The sequence below is a fragment of the Myotis lucifugus genome, unplaced genomic scaffold, assembly GCF_000147115.1.
Source record: "Myotis lucifugus unplaced genomic scaffold, Myoluc2.0 scaffold_3, whole genome shotgun sequence".
In the NCBI taxonomy this organism is placed as follows: domain Eukaryota; kingdom Metazoa; phylum Chordata; class Mammalia; order Chiroptera; family Vespertilionidae; genus Myotis; species Myotis lucifugus.
Window position 1 is genome coordinate 11,624,174 of NW_005871051.1, and position 10,583 is coordinate 11,634,756.

Consider the following 10,583-nt stretch of genomic DNA (forward strand, 5'->3'; position numbering starts at 1 on the left):
ACAAGAACGTAAGAATGCATTTTCAGCTTCAATTTTTGTAGATTGCAGGATGGGTATCTTCCTGGTGAAGGGTTGGGCAGTGCAGATTAATAAGGATGCATGGTTTGTTAAACACAGTAAAGGGATGGGAAGCCATGTGGAATGCTATCAAGATAAAGAAGAGCGTTTAGGGCAGAGTTGATGGGAGAGATGGATTCATTACACTCTGTGTAAATGAGAAAACAAGCAAACAGCAGGGAGTGGTGGAAAGATGCAGGTAAGCTGTGCATCAGAAGCAGGAGCCAGTGAGCTGAGCTCCTGGGTGGCTTGTGATATTGAAAGCCCAGGCTTTTTATTACGTGGACAAAGTGAGGCTGTTTCCCGGAAAAGGCTCTCTTTGATAAGAACAGCGGGGGGCGAGGGAGGACGTTTTATTTCTTTTCATCACTTCAGCAATTCACAAAGCAAGTCAGATATTTGTTTCTGTGTGATGTGGTGGACACTAGACGTTAATTTCAGGTTTGTGCTGGAATCCTTTGTGTAGAGATCAAACGGTTGTGTGAGGTTCTGTTATGCTGACTGTCCAAAACCGAACAAACACACTTGACGTCATGAACATTACTGAGAACAAACATCCTCAGCTAGAGTTAGTGTAATTGATAACTGAAACATTGAGAGCTGTAATGGATAGCACCTGTGGTAACAGATTGTTGGGGTCCAGGGGTCCCCAAAGGTGTGGACGGAGTCAGCGAAGAAGGAATGACACGGAGACAGCGTTCAGTTGATCAGCAGCCTAGCCAGGATCTCTAGCCAAGTTCTGGTCAGGATCAGCAGCCTAGCCAGGATCTCTAGCCAAGTTCTGGTCAGGATCTCCAACCAAGTTCTGGGTACAGGTTCTCTTGCTAGGCGCCATATGTTGGGGTCCAGACCCAACAGGTCCAGGGGTTCCCCAAGGTGTGGATGGAGTCGGCGAAGAAGGAATGACATGGAGACAGCCTTCAGTTGATCAGCAGTCTAGCCAGGATCTCTAGCCAGGATCTGTTGCTAGGTTCTCCAGCCAAGTTCTGTAGCCAGGTTCTGTCCAGGATCTTTTGCCATGTTCTCTTGCTAGGTTCTGTGTCTAGGTTTTCCAGCCAGGTTCTCTTGCTAGGTTCTGTTTCTAGGTTCTGTCTCTAGGTTCTCTCAGTCCTGTTCCCAGTTCCCAGTTCTGTTTCTAGGTTCTGTTTTCTGTTGTCTTGTTACATCTATATTTATAACAGTTGATTTTAATCCTATCAATTTCTATTCCAAAGGTTAAGGCCTTTCTTATCTCCATTCCAGGGAGTAAAGATTATGTAGCTTAAGAGTGATTGTTCGTAGTTAAAGTGATTAACTACCCGCCTGGTCCTTAGTTAAGGGGTTTTATCCCCGCCCTAACTTCAGGGGAAAATCCCTACCTGGGGAAACAACCTTTCTTGGAGAGGTGACCTTGATTAAAACACATAGCACTAAGGGGAGCAAATATATTAAGAACAGTATGCTATATACGCCAGGTCCCTTGAAACATATGCTGTGCAGATGTTTCTTTCCTGCAGCGACTGTGTCAAGCAGCAAGGATGGACCGGCTTCCGGCAACAGATGCCCCCCCAAAGATGGCCCCTCCCCAGTATCTGGTGTTAGGCCTGTATATGTCATGGCTCATGATAAAGGGGCATCACGGGTGGAATTAAGGTTTTGGGCCTTAAAATAGGCAGATTATCCGGGATTGTTTGGATGGGCTCAATGTAGTCACTTTTAAGGAGACCTTAACAGTGGCCGAGGAAGACAGGAGAGTCACAGAAAAGGAGCATGGAGGAGAGACCTGAACTGTGACAAGGACCCAACCTGCTCTGCTCACTTTGAAGATGGAAGAAGGGGATCATGAGCTAAGAAATGCACGTGGCTGCTAGAAACTGGGAACAGTCCTCGACTGACAGCCAGCAAGGACACGGGACCCTCAGTCCTCCAACGGCAAGGAACTGAATTCTGCCAACAATGGAAGTGAGCAAGGAGACAGGTTCTCCCCCAGCGCCCCCAGGAAGGAACTCGGCCCTGCCCAGACCTTGATGTTGGCCTTGTGAATCTATATGCAGAGATCCAGCCAAGCTTGCTGGACGTCTGAGTTATAGAAATAGTGAGACCATAAACTTGGGTTATTTGAAAACACTAAATATGTGGTAATGTGTGAAGGTGGCAATAGAAAATGAAAACAGGACTCGTTAAAATGGTCTGTTTTGGGGATGTCGGGGTCTGACATGGCTGATATGCTCTCTTCTTAGAAGCTCAGTGCACAGCTAGTGGACAGGCCCCGCAGAACAGTGACACTGACTGAATGTTTGTTCAGCCCCCGTCAAATGCTGGGTGATGAATGCATGAAACAACACAGACAAAATCTTCTACCCTCAGGGTCCTTCGACCCTGCGGTTCAAGAAAACAATAACAAAATACAACACTGGAAGGTGAAAAATACACCAGGAAAGGTGATAAGGAGTGTGTTGGGAAGTAATTTCAAATAGGAAAGTTTACTCCAAAGTTGAAGTTTGGGTGAAAGTCTGTAGGAGGTGAGGGAATAAGCGTTGGGGCTCTCTGGGGGAATTGGGTTGAGTTCCTGGAAGAGAAAGGAGGCTGTTAGCGGGAATTGAGGTCGGGGAGATGATCTAGGGGAGAGGGCAGATCCTGCCGGGGCCTTCAGACATTGTAAAGACTTGGCTTTTGCTCAGAGTGAGAAGGGAAGCCTTTGGGGCTATTGTGTTAAGAATAAATGAAAGGGCTTATTATTTTACTTAGCATAATGCCCCCTAGATCCATGCATGCTGTTGCAAATGGTAAGATCTCATTCTTTTTTATGGCCAAGTAATATTCCATTGTATATATGTACCACATCTTCTTTATCTAATCATTGATGGACGCTTAGGTTGCTTCCATATCTTGTTTACTGTAAATAATGCTGCAATGAACATAGGGTTCCATGTATCTTTTCGAAATAAGTCAGACAGAAAGACAAATACCATATGATTTTACTTGTATGTGGAATCTACTCAGAAACACAGAACAGACTGATGGTGGCCAGATATGGGGGTTTGGAAGACTGGGTGAAAAAGGTGAAGGGATTAAGAAGTATAAATTAGCAGTTATAAAATAATCATGGGGTGTAATAGTCAATACTATTGTGATAACTATGTATGGTGCCAGATAGGTACTAGACTTATGGATCACTTTGTAAATTATATAAATGTCTAACCGCCATGCTGCACACCCCAAACTAATGTAGTATTGAATGTCAACTGTAATTAAAGAATAAACGGAGGGGAGCAAGAACAGAGTCAGGAAGACCAGTTGGAGGTTATTGTAGTAATGCAGGCTGGAGACGAAGGACTTGGCCATGCTGGTGGCCATGGAGGTTTGAGAAGTGAGAGGGTCCTGGATGCATCTCGGGAAGAGTAGAGCTTATGAGAATTTTGTGTGAGATGAGTGTAAGGGCACTCATTGGTAAAGGCAAACCCAAATCGTGGAGCTTACCTCTGAAGCTCAACCTATTTCATATGTTATATTTTTTAACAGCAATTAAAAAAAATCTAGGGTAAAAAATATAGCTACAACTATGCTAGTTGGAAGAATTTTACGACAGAAGTTCACCATGAATTCTAATGTTTCTCATATGCTAATTGCTATAACTCATTAATATTGGAATCACTAAAATATTTTAATATATGCAAATCAAATGTTCCTATCAATGGCCCCTCGATGAGGCTAAGTGGATGAATTTGGGATATTTGCACCCTATCTACCTCATTCTAGTTTCCAAAATTACTAGTTTGTTTTATATTTTGCTACAGGCAGTGGCTTGATTTTTTGCATTTTGAATGGATTTACTCTCTGGTTCTCACTGCATTTTTGTTTATGTGCTTTTAATTTCTTTTTTCATCAGAGGGAAATTGTTTTCCAGAATGGGATGGACTCATTTGTTGGCCCAGAGGAACAGTGGGGAAAATCTTGGCTGTCCCCTGCCCTCCTTATATTTATGACTTCAATCATAAAGGTATTGGGTTTTTCTGAAATGGGTAATTTGGAACAAAATTGACCATTTTATTTTTGTAACGGACTCTAAGAGACCTGAGCACTCTCACTGTTTTTCTTCATGTCTTTACAGGAGTGGCTTTGCGACGCTGTAACCCCAATGGAACATGGGATTTTATACACAGTTTAAATAAAACCTGGTCTAATTATTCAGATTGCCTTCGCTTTCTTCGGCCTGATATCAGCCCAGGGAAGGTAGTGGTAATTTTGTGTTGTTTTTTGTGTGAACCCCTGAGGGGAAGCAGAATAATGATTTTTATGCAGTCTTTGATTGTCAACCATTATATGGAAAAACCCTTTTATTCCTAAGACAACAAAGATCATAAAAGGTAAAAACAAGGTTGTAATCTTTTCAGATACCTGGTTAAGGAAAGGTATTTTCTTAAAGTTAGAGCTACTTGGCTGAGACATATACAGACATACGTATAAATATGTGTCTCTGTGTGTATTGTTGCATTACATTATGTTTACATTATGTATAAAGATTTAAAGAGGTAATCAGCGACACGATGCATGATTTCTCCTGATTACCTGTAAATGGCTGCATCTCATCTCACTCTGTATTCCAGGAGGAGCTTTGTATTTTAGAGATTATCTTCTATTTCCTAAGATTTGCCAGTGGTTGATTCATTAGTGTGTGAAAGATTAGAGTTGTAGAACTAAAGAGGCCTGGGGCATCCTATAAGTCTTCCAGCATAATACCAAATTTTACACAGAACCAGAGATGACACAGCTCACTGATGGCAGGCCTAAAGCAGAGCCTTGATCTACAAATCCCTCAGCAGTGCTGTTTCTAGGATAGTAATTGTATGTAAACTTTGAAACTTCTGGGTAGTTACTTTTAAGTTATACATGGTGCTTTAAAAGTCATACTTAACCCAACCGGGATGGCTCAATGGTTGAGCGTGGACCCACGAACCAGGAAGTCATGGTTTGATTCCTGATCAGGGCTCACATGCCTGGGTTGTGGACTCGATCCCCACTAGGGGGCATGCAGGAGGCAGCAAATTGATGTTCTCTCTAATCGATGTTTCTATCTTTCTATTCCTCTCCTTTCCCCTCTCTCTAAAATAAATGAAAAAATATTTTTTAAAAAGTCATGCTTAAACTCCTATTACTCAGACCTCATGTGTAAAATGCGTGATGACAAAATTATAGAGCTAGAAAATAGATTCATGGTTGCCAGGTGTTCGGGACGGTGAGGAGGAGGAGGGTAGGTCTGACTGTAAAGGGACAGCATGAGGGAGATCTTTGTGGTGATGGAATCATTTCCTGTCGTGATTGCCTTGATGGTTTTTAAAATTTACATATGTGTTAAAAGGACATAGAACTATAAATACACAAGTTGCACCAACGTCAAATTCCTGGTGTTGATATTTTGGTCAAATCATGTTAGATGTAACCCCTGGAGGATCTTGGGTGAAGGGTATATTTGACCTTTCTTACTATTGTTTCCACTTCTTTTGAATTTATAACTTTTTTTGTTTTGAATCATATATGAGTGTTTATTCCTATAATGCCAGCAGTATGGGAGAGCAACAGGTCATCCACAAAAATCTGCTTTGCAGCCCCCTATAAGCCAGCTGCTTATCTGTGGTAAAACAAAGATTACCTGGGGAAGTAGGGATGACAGGCATGGAGAAGTAGGAGGCTGGGGTGGGACTCCATTGTTTGGGCAACAAAGTTGTTAATCTTTCCATGATAATAGGCTGTTCTTGAATGAGAATGGACCACATTCCAAGGCTAAGGCCCTGGTCCAAGACTGACTCCCAGGTCCCTGGGGCATACAACTCTTAGCCAGGTCAGAATGTCCTTTCTTGAACCAACACAAGGCAATCATGGTTAACAGAGCACAATTAATATTTCCCACAACCATAACTAATCCCCCAATATTCTATTTTTTTTTCTTCCTCTCACCATAGCAGCAGCCTTTGTCTCTCCTTTGATCTATTGACCTGCCTTTGACCTTCCTACACAGATTTCTTCCTAGGGCAGTGGTGTCCTTGGCTCTCTCAATCCTGGGAGAGAAAAGATGATTGGATCTCTTCACTAGCCGATCAAGCCCTCCTAGCGCCATACACCAGCTGCACTCACATTCCTAGGTTCTCCTTGACCCACCAGACACACATGTACCCTTGGAGATCGTCCCTCAAAACCCCATCAATACAGGATCCTAAATGAAGAGTCTTTACACCCATTACCCAGTTATATACCAATAATAACATAGGGCTATTCTTCAAAGGAAGGATTGGGAAATTTTAGTGTTTAAATGATCGAAGTCAGTGTCTGTGGCAGATGGAATTTACCCCCCTCTATCAAATAAACCACCCTAAATGTCTATTCCTGACAAAAGGCAAATCAAATTCCTCCTAGGGCACTAAGAGGACCCTCCAAAGGTGAGAGTGTTTCTCTGGTAGGAATCCAGAAAAGTGGAGAGAAGGGATCTAGCTGCTCTCAACATGAGAATGGAAGCCTGTCTGAATGGGCAGGGCCAGTCTCAGCCCATAGGAAACTTATGTTCATAGTGGGCAGATCCTGTGAACTTTTTTTGAGGGCATCCATTCACCCAAGGAACTAGCAAGGTTAGTCACTTGAAAGTGAAGAACTGAGGTCAACTGAAAGTGAAGAACTCAAGTCCATCCTTGCTCACATGTAGGAGCCCATTCCTACCAGGGTCCTGAGAGATTTGGCAGAGGCTGGGTGAAGGCTGAGCATAGAAGAGATTTCCCAAGGTCAAGTCAACCTACAGTTAATAACTCTGCTCTAAACTATAATAAAATACCGCTCAACACTCAATAGGATGGCTATAATATATTTTTGAAAAAAGCATTCATGAGAATGTTTAAAAATTGGACCCCTCGTACAATGCTGGTGGAAATGTAAAATAGCGGGGCCACGTTGGAAAACGTTTTTGGCAGTTCCTCAACATGCTAAGCATAGAGTTACCAGATGACCCAGAAGTTCCACTTCTAGGTACATACCCAAAAGAAATGGAATCATGTTCACACAAAAAACTTGTACACACTGTTCATAGCGGCTTTATTCAAAAGAGCCTCAAACTGGAAACAACCCAAATATTCATCAGCTGATGAATGGGTAAACAAAATGTGGTATACCCATATACTAAAATATAGCATACATAAAACTTTAAAATGTTATACTAAGTGAAAGAAGCCAGTCACAAAAGACCAGATATGACTGCATTTATGTGAAATGTCCCCCCACCTCCCCATAGGCATATCCCTGGAGGCATATCCATACAGAAAGCAGATTAGTGACTGCCTGGGGCTAGGGCGGGAGGATAGGGAGGGGGCACTAGGAAAGGGAGGTGACTGTTAATGGGTATGGGTTTCTTTTGGAAGTGTTGGTAATGTCCTACAATTGGGTCCTCTGAGGGGGCGTGACTCTCAGGGCGGGATGAGCCAGCTTAAAGCTCAGTGGCCCAGGCTGTGGTGGCTGTTACTCCTGGAGGCATGATGGAGTGCTCTTGCCTCTGCGTTGTGGGCTCTTCGAGGGGATGTCAGTGTCGTCAGGAGTGTCAGGGCCCAGCTGAGATGGCAGCGGCCGACAGCAAGCCAGCCCTGGCCCCGGCAGAAAAACACATCGAGGTGGAAGAGGCAGTGGGGTGCTATGCGGGGAGTGGAGAAATCCCGAGTCCCATGCCGCCCCCGCGCTGCTCCCTGCAGGATCTGCCTATGGAGCTGCTGGTGGAGATCTTCGCCTTGCTCCCCGTCACTGATCTGCCCAGCCTGGCCCTGGCCTGCACCAAATTCCACCACATCCTGCACATGGACAGCATCTGGAGACGGCGCTGCCGGGAGGAGTTCGGCGTTTGTGAAAACTTGCAGAACCTGGAGATGATCGGTATGTCTTATCGAGAAGTCTATGCGAAGCTACTCCACCCGTACAGACACATTTTGGGATTGTGGCAGCTAGATACTGAGCACTATAGAACACTGCTGAATGTCGTGGTGGACGGCTTATGCATTACTGGTTGGACGTTCAGGCCTTGCCTTAACACCCAGGTGGATGGCCCAATACAATTTGAGCCCGTGTTCAGAATTCGCCTGACGAAGCGGAAATCAGCCAAGGTGGAGTGCATGGAAGGCGGCCACAGCAGGCCCCACAACTGCCACATGCAGATTTGGAAGGACAGGTTCACCACCCGGTGCAAGAAGACAGACCACCAAAAGGATTCACCAACGCGGCTTAGGGACGAATGGGGGCGGGTGCTGGTGCAGAAGGGCAGACAGCGGTATGACTGCCTGACCTACCGCCGCCTCTACCTCCCGCCGAGCCACCCGGACGACCTCATCAGGCCAGGCCTCTTCCAATGCAACAGCTATGACAACAGCCTATCGATTGCCATGCTCAGCTTCCATGGGAAGTATGGCAGGCTCACGAAGGTCACCGGAGCCTGCAACCACAGATTAGACATCCACCTCATGCGCCGCATCCAGCTGCCAGATGGCGAGATCTTCCGGAACTTCAACGAGCTCTCCCGCGTGGTCCAGGAGATCGACAAGCAGGTGATCCGGGAGCAGCAGCAGCAGCAGCAGCAGCAGCAAGACGGGACTGAGGAAAGCGGGGGCCATGGCCGGCAGAGCCCTGCCCAGCCCAGCGTCAGAGAGTCCTTGGCTGCAGCTTCAGAGGAGCGGCCTGTTCCGTTTGTTCTGCCTGTGGGCGTGCTCCCAATAGACCAGAACTACCCCCGAACCTGCAGGATGTGTTTCTATGGTGTGGACACTGTTACTTATACTCTTGCCTTAAATGGCTTCGCCTACACCGGGCGCCACCCTGGAGTCTTCATCCTGTTCGATGAGAACCACTTCGGGTTCATCTGGCCTGAGGTGAATTCCTTCATCCTGTTCAGCAGAGTCCAGAACACCTTCCAGAATGTGGAGGCACCATCCCCGCGGGCCTTCCTGGAGATTCTCAAGAACATTCAGTCTGGACCCCCTGGGGGGAGCAGCTTGCATGCACTTTGAAGATTTTGAATTTATAACTTTTCATTAAAAATAAAAAGTTAAAAAGGAATGAATCATTGATTCATGAAATATCACTGGGTATCTAAACAGTATGTTGACAAAAAGAGTGTATCCTATATAATTCTAAGAACTCCATGAACAGTCAAAAAGTATGTGAAATACATGAATAGATAAGCAATTTATGATGCCAGAAATTGCAACAGGAGTAAGCTGGGGGTTGGTAGTGGGTGGTTTTTTGACTTGTAGGGTCACAGTGAACTTGGTTTGTCAAAACCCACATGCTTATAAAAGGGCTTGTACATTTTAGTTCATGTAAATTACAGCTCAATAAGAAAGTTAAAGAAAGCTAGAAATAATATTCCAAAAAATTACATATTCTTCTGTTTTTTAATCTTTTTTTAAAACTTTATGTTTTATTGAAATATAATGGACATATAACACACTCTTTTCAGGTGCACAACGGAATGATGTGATATTTGTAGCTCTCTCTTATTTTTTATCTTTAACCTGTTTTTTTTCTATTTATTATTTTTTAAAAATTAAATCTTTATTGTTCAGATTATTACAGTTGTTCCTCTTTTTTCCCCCCATAGCTCCCCTCCACCCTGTTCCCACCCTACCCTCTGCCCTTCCCCCTCACTATCCTCATCCATAGATGTACGATTTTTGTCCAGTCTCTTCCTGCACTCCCCACACTCCTTCCCCCCCACCCTGAGAATAGTCAGTCCACTCCCTTTCTATGCCCCTGATTCTATTATATTCACCAGTTTATTCTGCTCATCAGATTATTTATTCACTTGATTTTTAGATTCACTTGTTGATAGATGTGTATTTGTTGTTCATAATTTGTATCTTTACCTTTTTCTTCTTCCTCTTCTTAAAGGATATCTTTCAGCATTTCATATAGTACTGGTCTGGTGGTGATGAACTCCTTTAGCTTTTTCTTATCTGTGAAGCTCTTTATCTGACCTTCAATTCTGAATGATAGCTTTGCTGGGTAAAGTAATCTTGGATGTAGGTTCTTGGTATTCATCACTTTGAATATTTCTTGTCACTCCCTTCTGGCCTGCAAAGTTTCTGTTGAGAAATCAGCTGACAGTCGTATGGGTACTCCCTTGTAGGTAACTGACTTTTTTTCCCTTGCTGCTTTTAAGATTCTCTCTTTGTCTTTTGCCCTTTTGGGGCAAGACTTGCTTCAGTGGGGCTTTGGTGCTCATTGAGTCTGCCCCCTGAGTGTGTCCCTATGGATCTGAAGAGTTGTAATCTGGATGGTCCCACTCTGACCACTGGGTACACTGGCTCTTGGATCTAAGGAGGTGCTAGTTTAGCTTCTGCCTGAGGCTACCCAGCAGGAGCCCAGCTGTGAAGCAATGTAAGCTGCTGTGGGGCCTTGGGCCTTCTTTTGGAAGTTCTGGGTTTCTCTGACCCAGCTGCAGTTTGTTAGGTAATTTTCAGATTGCAAAGTGCCAGGGCCTTTTCTTATGCAAAACCTTTGCACACAGCTTGGGTGGGGTGGGGGTC

General features: G+C 44.4%; 1 protein-coding gene across 1 annotated transcript in view; it reads left to right on the forward strand.

The window, feature by feature from the left end:
* Positions 1-10,583, forward strand: part of PTH2R (parathyroid hormone 2 receptor) — a 54,140-nt gene that overhangs the window by 19,050 nt on the left and 24,507 nt on the right. The window contains exons 3-4 of the mRNA XM_023760805.1: positions 3,926-4,036; positions 4,148-4,269. Of these exons, the coding sequence (XP_023616573.1) occupies positions 3,926-4,036; positions 4,148-4,269 (233 nt within the window). The remainder of the gene's footprint in view (positions 1-3,925; positions 4,037-4,147; positions 4,270-10,583) is intronic.